This window comes from Oryx dammah, unplaced genomic scaffold (genome assembly GCF_014754425.2).
Source record: "Oryx dammah isolate SB20612 unplaced genomic scaffold, SCBI_Odam_1.1 HiC_scaffold_24, whole genome shotgun sequence".
NCBI classification, from domain to species: domain Eukaryota; kingdom Metazoa; phylum Chordata; class Mammalia; order Artiodactyla; family Bovidae; genus Oryx; species Oryx dammah.
In genome coordinates this window covers 15,775,547-15,798,466 of record NW_024070208.1, presented here as the reverse complement: position 1 = coordinate 15,798,466, position 22,920 = coordinate 15,775,547, and the positions used below count along the sequence as shown (strand labels likewise).

At 39.4% G+C, this 22,920-nt stretch overlaps 1 protein-coding gene across 2 annotated transcripts in view; it reads right to left on the bottom strand.

The window, feature by feature from the left end:
- Positions 1-905: 905 nt before the first annotated feature.
- Positions 906-22,920, bottom strand: part of COG3 (component of oligomeric golgi complex 3) — a 59,596-nt gene continuing 37,581 nt past the window's right edge. Inside the window, exons 17-23 of one of the 2 annotated variants that reach the window (XM_040267224.1) lie at positions 19,711-19,831; positions 17,176-17,264; positions 16,933-17,067; positions 10,801-10,876; positions 5,968-6,095; positions 4,779-4,877; positions 906-2,853 (exon numbers count right to left, since the gene is read on the bottom strand). In XM_040267224.1, the coding sequence (XP_040123158.1) occupies positions 2,824-2,853; positions 4,779-4,877; positions 5,968-6,095; positions 10,801-10,876; positions 16,933-17,067; positions 17,176-17,264; positions 19,711-19,831 (678 nt within the window). In that variant the 3' untranslated portion in view covers positions 906-2,823. The remainder of the gene's footprint in view (positions 2,854-4,778; positions 4,878-5,967; positions 6,096-10,800; positions 10,877-16,932; positions 17,068-17,175; positions 17,265-19,710; positions 19,832-22,920) is intronic. The other variant, XR_005725713.1, reaches the window with a different exon arrangement.

Below are 22,920 nucleotides of genomic sequence, written 5' to 3'. Positions count from 1 at the left end.
GCTCACCTGATTAAAAGAGTGTAAAAGAGCCCAATATTATAAGAAAAATTAAATATACATAGAAAAAATCTGGAACCAATATGCAAACATTTAACAGCAGTTTACCTTTCAAGTTTCATTTACAAAACTTTCACATTTTATGTTAAAATTCAAACACTGTAGAAATGTCCAATAGTGAACATATTTTGATAACTGGGAGTTTTTTAAAATCCCAAATATGTATTTATTGGATGACTATGTAATGGATGCCCCTTTACCAAGCATCCAGCAGCTGCCTCCGTTCCAGGGGCCTGAGGAGGAGCAGACCGACAAGCTGGTGAAAAAACCACCACCAGAAGAGCTCCTGAAAGGAAGCAATGAAGCTCCTGTTTTCTGGGAAGCAGCCTTCCCTCCACCAATACCTGCAAGTTCCTTTGACAAATGGCCTCTTTTTAAAAACTAAGGCTGACTACTCTTTGTTCCTTGGTAACAGCAGAGAATTTAGATACAGGGTTGTAAAAATACAATACTTGTTTTTATTGTGACTTCAATAATGCTAAAGTTCAACACAACTATATGTGCTGATGGTACTCTGGAAATTGGCAGTTTTGCAAATGAAGAAAAATTATCTTTCAACTAATGAGGCGTTAAATGTTTCCAAAATGTCTTTCCACAATAATCATCTTGCCAAGAGAACCCACACAATACAAGTAAAATGGGGGAAATGGGAGTAACACCGGTGGAGAGGACCACTGTCAATACTCTGCTTGTGATACATGTTACCATTCCGCAAGATGGACCGTTGGGAGAAATCCAGTCCAGGTACCCAGGCTCAGTCTATATGACTTCTACAACCGCATGTGAATCAACAAAAAAAATCTTAGTTTAAAAATTCTTTTAAAAGGATTCACACAGAGACTCATGAGGACAAAGTAGGAAGCAAAAATCTTTATTTCTGAAAAAATTCACATTTATTAAAAACAGCAATTTCTAGCCAAATAATATAAAGCATTTTAAATTAATTATTTGAAAGTATGTACACTCTGTATAAGTGAACACTTTAAACTGTACAGATTTAAACAAACAGTCATTTAGCAAACAGGTTGGATCACTATTACCTACTCAGTAAGGTGTTTGAGTGTTTCAGAAATGAAAGATTCAAAGCACAAGAATGAGTGCCATCAAATATTTTTATCCTTAAGAACATACTCTGCTCTGTACATCAAATGAAATCATAGTACTGTACAATAATCATGCCCTCATTTCTTTGGAAAGGCTATTTAAAAATCAAATGTACATATAATATACAAAACTGGATATTTTACAGTTTATTTCATCAAACACATATTTAAAATAGTAAGTAGAAGTGAGTAGAATCTTCCTAATTCATTCATTTCCTATCAAAGAATGAATATGGCCCCTCTTTACCTTCTACCTTCCCAAAATATACAGAGTATTAAGGTCTATCAAGCAACATCCATCACCAAGTTACACTGAGGTGAAAAGCAAGTGACCTTTTAAAATGACAGACATCAGGGTATGTAAACTATCCACACGTGGCGGGAGTCTACTTGAAGTGATGAAAAATACTAGTCGCACAGAGTGAGGTCTGCTGGCTACGTTCCAGAGCCCTTGGTAGCGTTCTATCTCTAAACTAGTGTCTGAGTAATTCAAAATCCACTGTGAACCAAAAAGCAGGTGACATTTACTGTAACATCAGAGGCAAAACCAATTCAATCAGGAAACAGGTATTTGTAGGAAAACTCAAGAGATGTGCGTGATTAATTTGATGATTGATCCCTGATATCAGGCAGTCTATTACAAGGCATGGGCGGTCTTCACCAGTTTGTGAGTAAACTGTATTCTGCTGTCGCAGGCTGCCAATCCACAAGGCTGGCAGGCGGCACAGCCGCTGTGAATGTTCCAGACAGAAAAGTGCTCGCTTTTCAAAGAACTATGGAAATGGAAGGCAATGTGCAGAAAGCTGGTAACCCTAAGCATCATGCATGCGACCTGCTATTCATCAGGCTTTCTGGCCTCCTCAGTGTGCCAGCCTGAAGACGCCCTAATTGGTACCTCCCCCTCACAAACACTGCCTATTGTACCGTGAAGATTCTCATTAAAGATACGCACGTATCCACCACGAGGAGGCTGCAGCCCTGGCCTGCCTTTGAATGCTCTGTACCTAAGCCATTCACAGAGTACGGATTCTGGGACCTTACACAAGGCCCTTGCATCTTGAAACTACCCCACATCAAACATGCAGAAAGAGAACACCTTGAATCCCCAGGAGCAGCCAATCTACTCCAAACTAAACTTCAAAGTGAGAGGAGAAATTTTATAAATAGAGTGTAGAAATAACATTTCTGGAAGTAAAAAAAAAAAAAAAGTCACTGTGGAATGCTCGGTGGTTAAAAGGACTGCAGTGTTTCTTGCTCTAACAAACCTTACTCTTAGAAGTTCCCTAATTAGCTGTATTTCCGTAAAGCTCTTTGTGGTGTTTATTGTAACCTATTTTCACTGCATTTTTCTTAAGAACCATTTCCCTGTGTGCCCTCCATAAGTTTTTCCTCTTAAAAACTTACACTGCTTGCGATCATTTAAGTGAGGCAGCTATCAGCGCTCATAGACTATATAGCTTATCTTTGGCATTTTGATGTTTTTAAAAGGGAAGCACAAATCACTGCACACTTTGCTTCCATTTCGTTCTGTGATGAGCCCTGAGCGGCGGCCATGTGCTTCTGGGGACGTCCCTCGTCCAATTCCCTGGTGTCCTGCAGCCTCCGGACCTGGCAGCCCGTTCCTGCCGGCCGGCCATCTATACGCACAGCCCAATGGGCCAAGTCATTTAGAAACGGCCAGTAGGAGGTTCAGCTGAAAAGCAAAGAGAGAGGCTGTGTTAGTTCCACTGTGCAATACCGTACTCAAGAAAAGGTGTTCAGATTCTCACAACCAGAACAACAAGGCAAGCCTAAAATGTTTAAGAGGCCAATAAACCCGGCTGTAAAGCAGAACCTGGCCCCGTCATGGTCTGACTCCCGAAGCAGCCCCTGGGGCACCGCACGTCATGGGGTCCCGAGGTACGGCCGAACCTGGACCCTTAACTCATTCACAATCTGATGAGGAAGACAGAAAAAATCTAGACACCAACACTGACAAAAAACAGAAATAGCTCTGAGGTCCCCAAACTGCTTGGCACCAGGGACTAATTTCATGGGAAACAATTTTCCCATGGACTGTGGGTGGGGACAGTTTGGGGATGATTCACTTGAATTATATTTATTGTGCACTTTATTTGTGTTATTATTACATCACTTCCACCTCAGATCATCAGGCATTAGATCCCAAAGGTTGGGGACCCCTGTAAATAACCAACTTCATCTTTCTGTATGCAGAGTGTGCTGTGCAGAGAGTTGCATGCTAGGAATTCTTTAAATGATTCTTCATTGCACAAGAACAGGCCTGGCAGATTCAGGAGCCCCCTGCCCCCACTGTAAAGGAGGGCGTGACACAGAGCCGGCCCGGAGAAACCAGAGAAGTCGCCACTGTCACCAGCAGGGACGCAGCCTGAGCTCTGCAGGTCTGCCACCCTGGCCCTGGAGAGACCTGTGGCTGACTGAGCCTGGCAGTGCGTCCTTCTAAACACAAGAGTTTTTTGGGTTTTTTTGCATTTTATTTACTATTAAGTATGCACATTGCACATTTATGAGACCTACTGGTAACTATAACTGTCCTTTCCTTTTTTAAAAGAAATTAATTTCTTTTAATTGGAGGCTAATTACAATACTGTGGTGGTTTTTGCCATTCATTGACATGAATACCCCAAGGGTGCACATGTGTCCCCCCATCCTGAACCCACCCTCCCACTTCCCTCCCCACCCCATCCCTCTGGGTGGTCCCAGAGCCCTGGCTTTGAGAGTCCTGTTTCATGCATCGAACTTGCACTGGTCATCTATTACTCTGAATTAAAAAGATGAATTTTATGGTATACGAATTATACCTCAATTTAAAAATGACCCCACTTCTCCAGTTACCACCCCATCTCTTCTCTCTCCGCACAGTAAAACTCCTCAAAGACTGACCACACTCACTGCCTCCAGTCTCTCCCTGCAGGTTCAACGCAAACCAATCAGACGCTCACCAACCTTACTGCTCTCCTCTCTAGTCCTTACCACATACTAAACTCCTCAACGATTCTTAAAACCATAAACAAAATACTCCCTGTGGCGCCAGTCTTCTTCTACTCACTAAAAGTTTGCTGACAGAATGGAATAAATGATGACAGTAAACACAGGCTCAGCTCTCTCTTCAGTTTTTTTTAATTTAGGAAGAAGAGAAAAAGAGGACCTCTTTCTGACATCTTTGAAACATGGGCCTCTTCTCATACATACTGCAAACAAAACTATGCAGCAACCTAAATACCACTGTTTGAGTCTTCCACAAAGAGTTTAGCTTAAACAGAGCAACTTTCAATTATCAGAAAGCATTAAAAAGCAACTGAGGGGACTTCCCTGGCGGTCCAGTGGTTAAGACTGCATGCTTCCACGGCAAGGGGCCAGGTTTGATCCCTGGTTGGGAAACTAAGACCCCATGTGCCACAAAGTGTGGCAAAAAAAAAAAACAAAAAAGAAGCAACTGAAAATTTGAACACCACTGCCAAATGTGAGAGAGCACGTTTGGCAATGCTCATCAGAATAATGTACAATTTAAAAAATTACAACAAAATATGGTAATTCAAAAGATACTATCTACTCAAGTAAGATAACTAAAAGGTTATAAAAGTAACACAGATTACCCACCTGTTCCATTGAAGGACAAGCAATGATTTGAACATCTTCAGGGCTAAACTCTTCCTTTAACAAGACATGGAACTTCTGGAAGACTTGTTGAATATTATTCTTAGAAAGAAGAAAAGGCAATCGTATTACATGAATCACTGAAAACAGATTCAGCCTCCTTAAACATGAAGAACCAAGGACGTTAAATACTACTATTTGCCAAAACAAGTGGAGGAGACGTATTTTCCCGGGGAGTATCAAAGACATGTAACTGGTCCTTAATATTTCACATGCCAGCACAACCTAACTAATAAGACTTACCAGATAGTATTTCCTGGAAAAAACTAAACTCTTGCCAGCTTTGTCCCCTCCAGAGAATATAAGAGTCTTCAGCAGCAATTTCTTCCACAAAAGATAATGAAGTTCCCAGACACATAAATTGTACTTTAAAAATCAACCAATGCCTTGAGTAAAGATGTGAGCTCAACACAGAGCTGGAAGCAGTGAGCACTAAATTTGCTCTGGCGTTTAATCCCTTGGGGGTCGCTGCAAGCCATATATTTTTACTGCTGCTGCTGCTGCTAATGCTAAGTCGCTTCAGTCATGTCCAACTCTGTGCGACCCCATAGACGGCAGCCCACCAGACTCCTCTGTCTCTGGGATTCTCCAGGCAAGAATACTGGAGTGAGTTGCCATCTCCTTCTCCAATGCATGCATGCATGTGAAGTCGCTTCAGTCGTGTCCGACTCTGTGCGACCCCATGGACAGCAGCCCACCAGGCTCCTCTGTCCATGAATTCTCTAGGCAAGAGTACTGGAGTGGGTTGCCATTTATTTTCTCTACTCACCAGTAAAATGGGGCATAGTTCCTGAGATGCTGTTCTCTCAAGTGTTGGGCCACATCTCACACAGAGGTCTGATTACTTATTTACTCATTTACTAATTTCTACTTTTTGGCAGAAATCACCTTTGTGCCATAGGTAACCATAAAAAATTAAGACAAAATGAGGGCTGGGAAGGGGAGAAGGGGCAGAATCAGACAGATGCAAGCTTTGTTAAGTCTTTCAAGAATCCCAGTGCTTTTTTTCATCGACTGCACTAGAATAGTAGATCAACGTTTCCAAATGTTCACAGGAAGAGGAAAATGCTAGACGAAGCAAGAATATTTGGAGAGAGCAGCCAACATTCAAACAGATCATCATGAAACTTACCCTGACTGGTTTAAACAGGATGAACTCAGTATCCTTGTTGGATAGGTACAAGGACATACTTCTCAATGTCAGGGGCAGCTTTGCTTTTATTGTCTTGTAGGCACTTGCCACAAGGTCACTGACCTTTGCTGGAAAGAAATTAGCCTCCTTAGTATCACAAATAAAAACAGAAGAAGTACTTCTATTTTAATTCAGAGGAGAATAAAAGGAGAGAAAAACAGCAAAAGACAACTATTTCCTCAAAGAATTTTTTTTCACTTTTGTTTATTTATCAAGTTTAATCACAAGCCCATAAACATTCATTAAGTATTTAGATATATAAAATTCTAACCACAAAAGCTAAACAGAAAAGAATTCCCCCAGCATGGCTCAGGACATTCATAGGGACGGTAGTACAGTGCCTTTGGAATTTGGAGATAAGAGGTAAGGTAAAATTGGGAAGTCATTTGCAGAGAAACACTAGAAAGAATTACTTCGTAATGAATGAACTTATTCACTGTGACTCTTACTGACTCACAGTAAGAGATGCTTTCTGTCTTATGAGATCATTCAGAAAATGCCCACACGTATTTAATGGGAACTAAAAATCCATCTGTTACGTTCTTATATTATCAGAAAAGGAATAGAATTCCAGAAAATGTTTAACTGAAATAATTAGCAGCCCAGATGTAGTGTCTCAAAAGAAGTACAAATGGAAAAGAACAGCAGTAATCTGTATTAAGTATTTAAAAGAGAAAATTACCCAGAAAGCTAGAAAGGAAAAGACTGATTAATCATGTCAAAGATGGTCGACCTCACTCATAATTAAGGCAATGCCTATTAAAGCAACTGGAATCTTTCAGATTGGTCACAATCGCTAAGGTTGTGCATATGCACACCTGGCAGAGGTGTGGGGAAACAGCCCCCTCCAGGCACCATTATTTGTAGCCGTGCCGTGTGGCCCTGCCTGTGGGGACCTAACTACTGGTTGTCTCCTGTTTCAGTTGCTAAGTCATGTCCAACTCTCTGTGACCCTATGTAGCCCACCAGGTGCCCCTGTCCATGGGATTCTCTACACAAGAACACTGGAGTGGGTTGATCTTCCCAAACCAGGATCAAACCTGTGTCTCTTGCATTGGTAGGCGGGTTCTTTACCACTGAGCCACCTGGGAAGCCCATTTTAACTACTAGACCACCAGGGAATTCCCCTTCATCCACTGTTGATGGGAGTACAGTATGAACTGGTTCAACTTCTTGGAAGGGATACTGGGCAATGTCTAGCAAAACTGAAAATACACATACTCTTTAATATTTAATGTTTGTACTGCTGAAAATTTACCTTATAGACATGCTCACAAAATACCACCAAGATATGTGTGTTTATTAAAGAGTGTAAGGAAAAACTAAAAGTAATTTAAATATTAATAGAATTATTAAAGAAATTGTGCTCTAGTGATATATGTGTCCATTACTTAAAATGGGTAGAGCTGGATAAGCTGATATAGAAGGGGCTCTAAGGTACAGAGTAAGTGTTTTTTAAAAAAGGGGGGGAAGGAGATATTTCGTAAGCAGATTGGGTAGGAGGTCGCTGGAGAAAGAGAAGGAAGAATGGTTTTCTTGACATAAGGGAAGCTGTTTTGTCCTAAGTCATTTTGTGATCTAAGCCCAGCCACAATGCTTGTCCCTGAAGAGGTCTCAATAATTGATGATCTTAAGGGAAGTGAGGGAATGCAGGAAAAAATGAAAAGCAGTTAAAACACAAGGGTTCAGTGACAAAACACTAGCTTTGTCCTCAAGGGACACAGAGAACAATCTGATACTCGTCTGTGAGTTCTGCAGGAAGTAAGGCCCACAACCAGGTGGAGGCTGGATGATGCTGCTGACCCTTGTGACTTCAATCAATGAAAGCTTAGATGCTGTAGACCACTGCCCCAGTTCAAGGCTGAAGCCCTTTTGCTCAAGCCCCTTCATAATACGTGTACCCTTGGCTTAAAACTTCCCCAATTTTGCTGTCTGGGGAGATGCTGCTCTGGGAAAGATCCTTGGTGTTCTTTCTTGCTGCAAGTAATACCTCCTTCCTTCTCCTGATCTTTGCCTTTTTGTGTGTCTTTCAGCTCAACACTTACCAAAAGGGAAACTTGGTGAGTGTTGAGCTAAAACTTGTTACCTAAAAAAGTGGGTGCCCAGGTTTTTCAAGTAACAATAGTATAATCTTATTTGTATAACATGTTTCAAGTCCATATGTGCTAGAATACACATGTTCAGGAAGCAGCTGTGAACAATGGTTGCCTTTGAGAGAACTAGTTTGGAGGTGGAGAACAGAATTACTTCTCATTTTATACTCCTCCACATTTCCACTTTCATACCACGTTAAAAGTTTTTTCAGTTGAGGAGGGTCATAGATGAACAGGGCAAGAAAGTGCCTGTGCCCACAAGAAGAAAGAACCAACAATCCAAGGACTGCATGTTTTTCATGAACAGATGACAACTCCTTTAAGACAGTGAATTCCATAGGCTCTGGCCCTCTCATCACTAATACACTTGAGGGGTCACTGGTCAGTTTTCAGAGACCTGGACAACTACAGTTATATGTGTAGCTCAGTAAATAAAGTACCCTAATTCTTAAGAAGGTGTATCTCCCAGAGTGAAATAACAAACTGGCATCCTAATTATAGCTCAATCTCATGAGTTTATCATGAACTGACCCCAAGAATGTGATCAAGTCTGCATGTACCACATTAACCCTGGGTTCCAGGGGTCCACAACAAGTTCCTAGACTGTGCTTGGTGCTCCGTCCCCAAAGGCTCAAAAATCTTTGACATTTCAGTATGGGTTTCTCCTGTTACAAATCAAGAGACAGCAACTCCATAGCTCCCTGTGGCCAAAGGGGTGGAAGGTACAACTAGGTAAACTGAAGTATCACTGCTAACATTCGCCAGCATCTCCTCACATAGAAAGAAACAAAGTGATTAAATGACAAAAACAGTAAGCCTGATTTCATCTAGTCCTTCTGTCGGCTTCCTTTTCCTTTCATCTACTCCTGCTTTACTAATGACGACGGGAGTGCTACCTAAGAGCACCACATGCTCAACACTGAGACTCCTATTAGGATTCCACTCGAGAAAATGACAGCCCCTGCTTTGAGCAAATGAGAATCTTTTCAGAGCAGAAAGGAAATTCATTAATTATACATCAAGCCCCTAGGCTTAGCTGTACTAACTATGCCTATGCCAATTTGTTGGTTTCTACCTACTTGAAGAAAAATTTATTGCACCCAAGAGTTTCACCTACATTAACATTCAAAATAAAATCAGCTCCTATTTCTAAATAAGCTCTGCAAATAACTGAAACCTTGAGCCAAAAGCCCAGTTAATCCAAAGACAATCAGAATTCCTTCTAGAACTGGTGCTAAGTTACAGGTTGACAAGCCTGCTGCTGACCCTGAGGGGTCAGAACAAGTGGTTGCCGTCAGGCTGACTATAGAGTTTCCAGTATTGTCTGTAAAAGACTGGCTTTCTGTCTCTTGACAGAATGTACTACTACGTGAAGGATGTTTTCTGTCTTTTCATAAGATGGCGAAGATTTCAATCTCATATACAACACAAGGTTTACAATAATAAATCCAGTATACCATTCACTGTCTCTACCACAGTAAACAAAAGGACTAAAGCGTGTCACAAAGTTTATTTGCAAAATAAAACAAATCAATGCAAACCTATAAAAGTTCCCATGACAAATTTTTGGAATAAAATCCTGCCTTCCGTTCAAATGCAAGTGATAATTCTCTATGCTTCACAAATCTTCCTAAGAGACAGAGCTACTCTCACTCTTCTCTGTTCTACTTCAACTTCAAACTAACCTGAGGCACTAATAAGAATAACTAAAAATTCCAGAATGGCCTCAATTCTTTTTCCCAAAAGAAATAAGTACCTGACAGACATACATTCTTTCACTATGGAAAGCCAATCGTGTTAAAAACCTGATTCCAGTTTAAGTGCCTATAGACAGTCAATCTTTTATGGCTGCTAAGACGGAATCATCCTTCGGCTTTCTCACTATAAGCAAATCGCTTCCTACCAACTTTCACACAGCTTACCCATAATTAAAACAGATTGCTTCGCCATCGTGCTCTTCTCATTCAAAGGATCTCTATCACAACATGAGCCAAGGAATAGCCAGAAATATATAATCTAACAAAGTGATTTATTCTGGTTGAACAACAACTTAAACTGTCACAAAATGGACTAAAAATAACCCACAAAACTAGTCTTGATTTTCAATGTCTAATATCTAATGCCAAAGAAGGGAAAACACCTTCTAGCACAAAAAAAATTACATTTAGGAAAGAGTTAAGACAGGAAACATCTCAAGCATTTCTGCCAATCAATGACATTGCCTGCCAACTCCCAAACAACTCTTACAATTTTTTTTCAAACACTCTAAAACATTAAAGAGAATGTAACTTGTATAAAATGTAATAATGTGCAATATTTCTTCATATAATACTTGGAAACAGTAGCAAACGCTCCATCAATTTCATATTATCAGTGTATTTTCATCCAAGTTCTAAGACAGTGAAAAGCAAGTATACAAAAACTAGTGCACTCAAAGCATTCTTATCTAAGCCAAATTTTATTTTTAACTGGGTGTGTGCATATGTATATGTATGGAATGCTTGTTGAAATACAAGTAGTGTAGGCTCCATTAAGACCTGTCCACTCCAAACTGGATCTTGCATTAACCTAAACCACAGCAAGAGGAGGAAGCCAACTCCAGGCTGTCAGAGCATGACTATATAAATGCAAATTAACCGACATCCTAAAAGAGAAATCCCAAATAGTAAGATGTGGATACCTGGTTGTGCCCAAGGCTGCTGAGACAGCGTATACTTAGGTCCTCCCTGACTGGCCATTGTTTTTAATGCTGAAACCTAGTAGAGGAGACAAAAGGGGAAAAGTTTCATTTCACTGATGACAAATTAAACTAGAACTGCTCTCAAAAGATGTGACACCATTTGAACCTAAGAAAATAATAATGACCAAATGTACAGCTCTAAGAGAAAATGAATCATTTCCCATCCTTTACAACCAATAAAATATTTAAGCAAAACTTCTTTTGTGATTTCAAGGCATACCACTGTTTTGCAAAAAGAAAACCACACCAATGTCCTGAGGCATTCTGCCTGAAACATTTCAGGAAGACAAGAATGAAGACTGAGAGAAACATCTACACAAAACAGATCTCTCTTTAAGTGGACTGTTAGGTTACCTTTAAATTATTTTCCTATGTTATCAAAAACATGTCACAGGAGCTGGACAAAACCCCCTTTATATATCTACAGGGTCCTTTTCTTCATTATAGGTAGAGAGAATGTTATTAAAAAAAAAAAAAAAGGTTTTCAGATAGCATCAAAAAGCACACTTGACCAACCAGTGTTAGAGGTATGGAACTGGATGCTCACCCTCTAGTCACTTCTCTCCTCATTCCTCAGCATCAGTACAGAGAAGCAAAACCATGCATTTTGGACAAGAATGTTCTTAAGATGCCAAGTTACAGTGGGGCTAAGGTGGAGCTGGGGAGTATGAAAGACAGAAACTCATAAAACATCTTAGAAATGGACTGCTAGGTGCCACAGGTCCAGGCCATGACCTTGGCCTCAGCAGACAGTCTCATTAGAAAGACTTCAACACCAGCTCTTTCGATTTCTCATGAAGAAGGCCACATAAATATGCAGGCAGAGGATGAGCACAGACAGGATACAACAGTAACCCAGGCCTCTCCAGCCCTCTGTTTCTCCCAAGCTCACACTTGCTGAAACTACTTCTAGGCCCTCGCTCATGTTGTCATCTCTCTAAAATCACCCTTTCCAGTCACTCAGTTCCTCTATATGGCTTTACTTTTACTGTGAAATGCTGCTTTTAAAAGTGAGTCATTGTCTAGGGATTAGACAATGCTAAAAGAAAAACATGCTCACATTTAGTGTATATTATCCCCAATATTTCCCAATGTAAATAGAAACATACTAATGTGTCTACATTTACAAAAGCAGTAACACAGTGCTCTGAAAACTGTTTTTTTCCACTTAAATCTAAGTCCTGAACATTTTTCTGTGTCCAACTGTTACACTTTAATAGTAATGCTTGCCTGTTAGTCCACTGGCTGTTCCAGAATTAAACCAATTTCATAATGACATATATTACACAGAACTATTTTTATATTAAAAGCAAATACAGACTGGTATATTCACCTCTATTTACTATCTAGATAATTAATTAGGTTGGCCATAAAGTTCGTTTTGGTTTTCCCATTAACATCTTATGGAAAAACCTGAATGAACTTTTTGGCCAACCCAATACTTGTCTTTAAGTTAAACCTCAAGGAGCATTTTCCTCAAAGTTCTGCAAATAGCCCTATCTTTTTTAAAACCCCACAGGATGAAGACAGACCCACTGTCTCATTATGACACTGCTATACACATCTTCATGTTTACATAATATCCAGCTTGGTTTCCCATTAGGTTATAACTCCTTAAGAACAGAAATGAAATTTATAGGTCAAATTCTATTACAACATTATGTCAGAAAAAAATTTAATTTATACTGTTACTGAGGAAATTAATAATATTTAAGAGGGAACATTAAGAGTAAACTTGCAATACTTTAGCAAATTGCTTGAGAGGAAATGAAATCTGCTAACATGAGTTTTTAGCATAAACTGGTCCTACCATGGGAAACACTTTTTAGCTTAGCTATAAACTTTGAAATTATACTTCCTATAAAATACTTTCATTCAGTTTTGTTGCAAAAGCAAAATCTTCACTTCATATTTGTCACATAAACTAACATTTCTGCAAGTAATTAGAAAGTACTTTGCTACTTTTGATCTTCTGGTCCTGATATATATAGTGATATATATATATCTATCTCACTATATAGAGTATAGTGAAAATTGCTCAGTCGTGTCTGACTCTCCAACCCCATGGAATTCTCCAGGCAAGAATACTGGAGTGGGTAGCCTTTCCCTTCCCGAGGGGATCTTCCTGACCCAGGGATCAAACCCGGGTCTCCAGCATTGTAGGCAGATTTTTTATCATCTGAGCCACCAGAGTCCTTGTACTAACTGTAAATAAGAAGGAGGGATACGACAGCGCTCTTCTGTAGGGATCAGAAACAAGGCTTGGAGAAGCTGAGCACATGCGCCCATCTTGGTCAGGAGGCGCAGAATGCGGTCCTCAGCTCAGCGTCCTCGCCTCGAAATGCTGTGCTCTCTCGACTCCCCTCATGACTACCCCAAGCCCTACTTAGCAGTCAGCTTCAAGCAATATTCAATATGATGAAATTCGAGAACAATAAAAAAGTATGGACAATGTTTTAGTTTTGGAAAATATCTGACCCAAATATTTTCGTATAAACCTCTACCCCTCAACACTTGGAAAAGTTTTACACTCCCTGCGTGCATGCTCAGTTGCTCACTCATGTCTGACTCTCTGTGACCCCATGGACTGTAGCCCACTAGGATCCTCTATCCATGGGATTTCCCAGGCAAGAATACCGGAATGGGTTGCCATTTCCTTCTCCAGGGGGCCTTTCCGACCCAGGGATCAAACCCACGTCTTCTGAATTGCAGGCAGTCTCCTACATCGCAGGCAGATTCTCTACTGACTGACCTCCAGGGAAGCCCACTGCACTCCCTGCTGCTGCTGCTAAGTCACTTCAGTCGTGTCCGACTCTGTGTGACCCCATGGAGGGCAGCCCAACAGGCTCCCCCGTCCCTGGGATTCTCCAGGCAAGAACACTGGAGTGGGTTACTGCACTCCCTAGAACCATTGAAATGATGTCAAGAGAAAAGGCTATTTTTCAAGGAGCAGGAAACAAGGCAAAGTTCTTCTAGAACTTTATCATTCTCAAGAAATTTCATTATTTTATAAAATAAAATTTTATTAATTGTGACCCCCCCAAAATCAGGAAGGATGTTTACACCAGACAGATTAAAAACGCCGTAGAAATGTTCATCTCATGTGTAATGGGTCACACTGCTACGGCTAAATTTCTCTGTCTGAAATGAAGATTATTTACCTACTCTAGGCACAGGGGATGTAAGGAGAATTAATGAAAACAAAGCATCTCAACAAAGAGAGCTCAAGGAAAGAGCTACATAAACAATAAAGGCAATTTACAACAGGTGAAGGGGATTGGAATCACACCTGGAGTCTTCAGGTCCAAAAAAATAAAGTCTTCTGACAACCTAAAAATGTTTTCTACAGACGCTCACAGTTTGTTTTATGGCAAATCCATATATGTTTTAAAAATCAGCCCAAACTCAGAAACAAGCTGAGGACATTTTGTTAATGAGGCTTACATCCAAATAGTAATACTGAGACCTACGAGCACACAGCCAGATGAAAGATGAAACAGTTTCCTTTCTACATCGATGAATACTGGTTTTCTTGCAGTCATTTATCAGGCACAAGAACTGACTGCCTTACAATGGCAAGTATAACAAAAGGGCTATAAGATTCTGCACCTGCAGAATTACCTTCAAAGAAAATCCTTTCAAAGTTTTAAAATCATTGACTTTGTCTCTGCTAGTCAGAGTACTAGTAATGTTGACTTGGTGAAACGTGAAAAATGTTTGGTCCACAAATTCTAAGAAACAATGTCTGAAATGATCGCAAGTGTCTGTATGAACTCTAGTGCGTACAGTGCATGTGAGTTGCCTATGTGTGTATATATCTTTGCCTTTGACCCACTCTATGCCAAGAGGACAAGGGAAGAAACTTAAATTTGGAATTTGTTGTTTTTCAGTCATTCAGGCGTGTCTGAACGCGTCTGACTCTTTGCGAGCCCATAGACTGCAGCTCGCCAGGCTTCCCAGTCCTTCACCACCTCCAGGAGTTTGCTCAGTCTTATGTCCATTGAGTCAATGATACCATCCAACCATCTCATCCTCTGCCACCCCCTTCTCCTCCTGTCCTCAATCTTACCAGCATCAGAGTCTTCTCCAATTTGGAATAAGATAGTGTAGAAGGGATGCTGGGTCCTCTAAGCTGAAGTATCTACTAAAGAGTCTCACTAAACAGTGAGGAACAGTGAGGGAGCAGGGTTGTAAAAGGAAAAACGAGACAACTGCGAATGAACTGAGGAAGGGCAACACAGACTGAGCTGGTGGCGGAGTGAGGGAGACCTTTGCCTCCCCCGTCCCACAGTGAGGAGTATAAACGGAGCTGTATGATCAGCTACACAGGGGTCACTGCTGCAGTGTGTGGCATGTCCAGGCAGAGCCATGCTATAATTCAGACTTGGATACATATTTTCTACCTAAATGTCTCAATTTTAAAGAATGTTCAGGGTCCAGAATCTTCCAAAATGCACAAAGTTAAACCAGATTCCCAGGTGGCACTAACGGTAAAGAACCAGCCTGTCAACGCAGGAGATGTAACAGCTGTGGGTTCAATCCCTGGGTCGGGAAGATCCCCTGGAGAAGGGCACGGCAACCCACCCCAGTATTCTTGCCTGGAGAATCCCATGGATAGAGGAGCCTGGCGGGCTACAGTCCATAGGGTTGCAGAGAGTCGGACACGACTGAAGCAACTTAGCACATATTAAATATACCAAACTTATACTCAGGTCAACTTGGACAACTGCCATCAGTAAATTTTCATTCTTTTGACTTCTAGGAAAACTGTGTTTTTCTAGGAAAAAACCCATTAAGCCAAGATTTCATTATAACCATCTTGCTTACATCAGAAGATCTGTTCTGCTGCTATTACTGTACAATATTCATCTCTAGCATTTCCCACAAGTATTAATGTGGATGCTCTCCCAAAACACATACTACAATCTACAAACGAATTGTCCATGAGGGCAGTTTTAGTAAAAACTATGATGACTTATTTGTAACTTACAAAATATCAATACTAGCACCATTTTTTAAAAATCAAGAGCCAGTAGAAAACATTTACACCACACTCCTTTTAAATTTATGTAGTGAGGGGGAGGAAAAAAAAAAACAAAAAAAGGCACACATTCCAAATTCTTGACGAACAGGCTAAAATCCACCAAACAAGTAATATATCCCAATCATAAAAAAATAGTTTACCATTTCTATATTTGCTTTTTTTTGGGTATCATTTATTTTTTAAAACTAGTATCTTCTCTTTATCATGGGACCCAGCAACATGTTACCAACGAACAATTTCCTGAGCTGCCTCTTGTCATTTCGTAGATACACCCTGTCTCCCCATTTAAGACTTAGGTAAGCAAATTTGAGAGGAAAGGCTGTCATGTTTTTATTTTTTTCTTTTAATGTCCTCAAATTCAAGTCTGGACAGACAGTAGAGATTAATAAGTTAAAGTTAATTTCAAGACTTTTTAAACATCTTTACGAGTTAAGTCCTTAGCAACAAAACTTAGATTTTTTAAAAACCATTATTGAAAAAAGAAAGTCAAAACTGCCATGATCTGATTTTTTTCTTTGCTGGCATTAGCCAGTTGATGGATTTTAGCTGGGAGACAGAGAGATAGACAGATTATTATAAATCTATATATGTGGTGATTAACAATGCAATGATATAGAATCTTCAATTCTCAATTATCCATACAAAATGAAAGATAGGAACAGCATGTAAAACAAGAGGAAAATAAATCACTCATTTAGGTAATGGGAAACCTTCATACACAGGTCTGGGACTACTGCCATGAAGGCCCTAATCTAAGCAAGAGCCCCAGACCACATGCAGACATCTACACTGTGGAGAACAGAGCTAACCAGAGCCTGCTGTAACTAGATTTGCCATACTCACACTTTCTTTTAAAACTGAAGAATCTTGCATGCCTACCAAACCAAAAAGCTTCCGTAAGACGAAACACGGTGATTTCTTAGGATCGTTAAGACATCAGTTTACTATTTCCTTCTGCCAAGGATTTCACAAGAAGGCAATTCAAATTGCAATCTAGGGAAGAACCAAATATGCAGCAAGGTCTATACCTTTGTCAGGAACTCCTCCAGCGGCTCTATGAACAGCCTGGTCTGCTGCTGAATAAACTGCTCACAGGCTGATTTCAGGTGGCGGTCTACGTCTTTTTTAGAGTCAAGGTAATGTTCTCTTATCTCAGGAGTACCCTTAAAAAGAAGATGACAATTTCCTCCTGTTTTTATGTGCCTAAAATTACCAGACATGTAAAGAATGTTGTTTCTCTCCCACCACCAAGCAAACAGACTCCTTCTCACCTCCAACAAGAACTCTATCAAGGCATTGTTGCTATTCAGCCTAAAAAATCTTGGAACAGTCATAGGATTCAGGATTTTAAATGCTGCATCTGTGAAACAAAATTACTCATCCAGTGAACATGTACAGTTTCAACAGAGAAGTCACGTAACTATTTCAGGGTGTAAACATACACTCGCTCTCTATCACCACGGGGCAAGAGTCCTTTCATTTCCAAGTCACCTCCATGAGTGGGTGAGGTTAGTGCCCATGATGGCTACAGTACTCACGCATAATTATTTTCTAGAACTCAGAATTGCAAAATGGCTATTAACCACAATTATTTATTTTTAGGAACAAAGAAAAAAGGATAAATGGTAATTAACACCTTACAATTTCACAGCTTTACTTTAATGATGCTAAATAAGATTTTCTTTAAAAAAAAAAGAAAAAAAGATTCATATACTTACCCAGCTTCTTTTGTTTAAGATCTGACTGTCATAGAAATTTATTCATTTGAAGCAGAGAGAATAAATTAATATGTCAGCCAGAAAAAAAAAAAAAAAACACCAAAAGGACATATTTACCCCTTAACCTCCAGACTAACTAGAATCTGTGCAAAGTACTAACAGGTCTCATTGATGTTCAAATGCAATAAGATATAACGTTAGTCGTGAGAGGTTAGAGGCTTAAAAGTAAAGACAGCAAGTATCCAGTGGTAGTCAGAAAAGACCATTACTTTGCTTTGCCTTGCCAGGCTGCAGAAAGCACAGCATGAAGTGCTTCTAGCCTGCATTTAAAAGTACATACACACACCACACTGTACTCCGTGCCTCAACTGTGAACTGATTTAACTGAAAAAAAAAATCCCCTATCAGATTCAGTATTCTGAATTCAGTATGCTTTAGTAAATGACTCTTCATTTCCACTGTCCTTTCTACAAGAAACCTGAAAAACTCTAGGTGATCATACAGCAGGATTACAGAACCTTCATTGTGTTGCAGGGAAAACATATTTTAAACCAAAATTTGCCAAAATTTTAGAATACTTCATTTTCTCACACCTCAGTGGATCTATAGTAGAACGAAGCAGCAACAGGTTATGAATTAGAAAAAATGTGAAAGAAAATAGATCAGTCCTGCTTCACCTCATCCTTTAAATAAAATAAGGACCGTCAGTGCCTGGTATTCCTCAAGGTCAGGGTGCTATTCCCACATGTCACACTGAAAGGAAAGGATGAAATCAACCAGAATGGTTGGGTAATGGAAGCCTCTGATGAGAAGAAACTGAAAGAAAAAAACTAAAAAAATGATGCATTCTATAAAGGCAAAAGTCAGAAAATCTGGCTGCTGTTATAAAAAAAAAATTTACAATGCAGATGAATAACATACAGGCTTACTATCCAGATTCCATCAGAACCAAAAGGTATTTTCTATGGTGAACAGGAAAGTGCATTAGGAAAAGAAAAAGAATAAGCTGTTTTAATATGACTCACTGATTCCAAGTGATGTTATATCAAGTCCACTATTTTATAAGCAGTCATGAGGAAAGTAACTTGTTCCTCTTAGAAGTCCTATATTTGAAGACCCTCTAAACCATGGAATACAAAAAGTAATCTGAATGGCTGTGAATTTTCTCAATTCTCCCAGTGCACAAGGGAGAAATCCATTCATTTCTTAAATGGATGGCTTAAGGCATTAGAGCTTAATTCTCTTGGAAATGGTTAAGATAAAGTTTAGATAAATTTGTAAGTAAGGGAGATATATATTGATGGTATATCCTTTAACTGTTCAAGATCAGCATCTTAAAAAATAACTAATCTTTTAGAAATCATCACTTGCTAATTCAGTCAGAAACAAATCATTAGTATGGATGAAGCACCTATCTCAAGATGATTCAATGCCTATTACCAACTCAAGACCCTATTAATGTGATTATTTAACCAGCTGATTTAATAATACAACTTAAGTTTATTTAAGCACCTTAAGCTTACAAAAACACTTTAATATATATTTTCATTAATTTTCACTCAATGATCTTGATAATCTGGTGAAAGCATCATGGGTTGATTCTGCTCATTTTACGTGGGGTACAGAAGCTAAAACACATGTTTAAAATCACAAGAACTAGGAAATGATGGACCAGGAACAGAACCTGACTCACTCTTCTGATTTTACCCAGCTGGCCTCCTGAGTTTCTATGAACTGACAAACCCAACTCAATGTCTAAAATCATTCCGGTTAGCTGACACTCTTAAGTAGTTATTACAATGATCTTTCATTTTTTAACTGGTTATGATAATATGTGGCAGAGTCTCAGAGAAGTCATACTGCAAGTTGAAATGCTCAAATATAGTTCTCTCCATAAAGAAAACACAGCAAGTTAGATGTAACTAGGATGTTGTCAGCTCAGCTTAGTATGAACAAGCAACATGCTCAGCAAGCACAGCATGCAAAATCAAAAATTGCAGATGAACATAAAATAAACCTATAAACCTGTGCTGCCACACTTGGACAGGTCAAACACACCCAACTGTGCCAGCCAGGGCAATGAAGTACCTCTAGTTTTCTTGAGGTCCAGGGAAATTTCCTTAATGGTGAATTCAGTGTGAAATGGAGCAATTTGTTCACGAAGAATCAAAAGGTGCTTTATTAAGAAAAGTTGTCCATCAATCTGAGTCTAAATTGTAAGACAGAAAAATGGATATTATCACAGATTAAGTAAAAACAGGGATACATATAACACGGTTGCTACTAACTCAACATTAATCTACCGAGGTCACTTGCCTTGAGCCTAACTATATGGTGCCAATACTCCTCTGTTGTGCGATGAACTCTACCATGTTTTCATGTTGAAACTATCTGGAAAAACCTTACTTCAAACTTTTACTATCATCTACTTAGCAAACCTAAGAAAGTAAACCAGACAAAAGGTCTTAAAGCAACACAGTTAGAAACAGAAGTCAAGTCTACTCTAACCTGGTGCAAAAAGAGAAGAGACGATACGGCCCAAGATCAGCACAGCACAGCAAGCGGAGTTCCAGGTCTGAGCCTGACTGATCTCGCACAGCTTCCTAGTTTCTCTAGTAACACAGCTTTCACTGTTTGGTCAAAGTGGTTTCAATATTCAGAATATCGGAAATCTTGGTATTTATATAAAAGTACAAAAGGAGCCTCCAAATGTAAAAACATTTGGGGTGGTCATTTTGGATTACCCTGCCAGCAATGGAGAACGGACTACCCACACCCCACACAGGACGTGCAGACGCTCCTGCATTTCCCTTTACCCTCTCAGGACACAGCCTCAAGAGTTTTGTGATTCAAGCTCAGTTCCCAAAGCTCTGACCCAGTTCCCAAAATAGTGAATCACCATAGCTCTCATTTCAGAAAAGAGTCTGTATATTAAGAAGAGCAAGGCTATGTTTGCTCCTTCTTGCTGCTACCCAAGACAGACTTACTTTGAAAATATTTTTAATCAACTTATTCTGCATTACAAAAAGAATAATGTCTTTCAGTAACTAATACAGGTATACCTTGGAGACAGCGGGTTTGGTTCCAGACCACTGCCAATAAAGTGATTATCGCAACAAAGCGAGTCCCATAAATTTCTTGGCTACATTTACACCATACTATTACATGGCCAACAGCATTATGTTTAAAGAAACAAAGTACATACCTTAATTTAAAAATACTTATTGCTAAAAATATTAACCATCTTAGGCAATACAATATTTTTAAATAACCATCATTTGAGCTTACAGCAAGTCAATATCAAAGATCCCTGATCACTGATCACCACAACAAATATAATAATTAAAGTTTGAAACACTGAACTGCCAAAATGTGATACAAACACACTAAGTGAGCAAATGCTGTTGGGAAAATGGTGCCAAAGACATGTTTGACGCAGGGTTGCCACAAATCTTCAGTTTGTAAAAAAACACAGAAACCCCCACAGTTATCTGTGAAGCACAATAAAGCAAAGCACAGTAAAACAAGGTGCATTGTATAAGCTTTAAAGAGGTTATTAAGGTGACTCCTCTCTGTTCTCTCTCTCCTTCCCACCCTCCTGAATAGACACAAATCAACGTGTATAATTTACTTGATAGAAACTCACTTTGCACTCTGGAACACAGAGCACTGGGTAAGTAGGAAATGCTACCCATTTTGAATAACTGCTCTGTTTTCAAAAGAACTAACAGCTCCAAACGAGAAAACAGTACCATACAGATTGGATTTACTTTGCAGAAGCTACTGTGATTCAGCAAATAGTATCGTGTTAGTGTACTGATACACTAGGTGCTCAATTTAAATATGGAAGAAAATTTCTTTCCTTAAGAAAGTCTCAACACATTAAGCCACTTTCATTGGTCACTTTTCCAAAAGTTGAAAGATGAAAAGCACACTAACTTAGTTGTGAAAATAAATCGGCTAATTCTTACTAAATTGAAGGTCTCCTCATATATATTTAAGCACCTTATAATATGAAGGAAACAGAGTTAGACGATGGCCTTATGCGAGGATGGCCTTACAGGTGGTGTGCGGAAAAGGCCAAATAATGAAAAAAAAAAGGGCTTTCATTCTTCCCTTTAAAATGAGGACAGAGGTACAAGAGGATAATAAGCACATGAATTTTTAAAATTAGGTCATTGTTCTCCCTCTGATAATCTAAGAAATACATGCTTTACTGTGGAAAGTAAAGACAAGTGTGAGAAGAAATGAGAGTCATCTGCAGTCACCCCAACCTTTCATCACTACTTTCTTCAATGAATGCATTCATTACACAGCTATCATCTGGTTTGTATCCTGCGCCGTGTTTTTACCTTAACGTATTTACGTTAGATTTTATCATTCCCTTTTCTGGAATTTAACATCTGTATATTCCACTGTATGGAATATACCACAATTCACTTAAACATGTGTCTAGTGTTAGACGTGTTTCCTAATTCCCTTTATCACAAAAGAATATGAAAGCTCAGGCTGGGAAATATGTTTTAAATTTCAACCTGCCTGTCTATAACTTAACTTTCCATTCTCTTCTAGTTCCCGTGTCAGAATTTCCTTTCAACTCTCAATCCCATGAATGGGAACATACAATGGTCACAAAAGCAGAGCTTTTTCCAGTTTGTCTAGGATCCCACATTCTTCCATGAGGAGGTTTCTGTTTTTAGTTTATCTAAAACCTTGAAGTTAGAAACCAAGTTTATAAATCTGGAAGTCTAGAAAGGTTCACAAAGTCTGAAAACTCCCACGAGCTATGAAATTTTGGCTGGAAACAGTCCCACAACTTCCTCCCTGTTGGTGAGCAATAGGTATTTTAGGTGGGGAGTTAAACAGAGCAGCATCCTGAACCATACTTTCTGGAAAAAAAAAATCTCAGGGGTTGTGGGAGAAGCACATGCCAACAGCCATCAGCCCCAGATCCCTTCTTCTTGAATAAAAACTTATGTGTCAACTCCTAGTCACATAATCCATGGACCCCTACTCTTATCTTCCAAACTGACTGACTGATTCCTCCAAGTGAGGCCATTCAATTATTTGGAATGTCATTGTGGGGATGATGACAGATTGCTACGATTCCTTGAAAACAGTTTCGGTATTCCAGGGAAAAAGCAGTCCAGTACCTTCCTGCTACTAAGGCTAGAACAAGAAACCTTTATCCCACAGAATTTATAACCTAAGTATCACCTTTGGTACTTCAGCAAAGCTGGCACTCTCTTATTTAGCATAGTCTTTTGCACTAAAATAAAGTACTACCTCCTCTCAAAG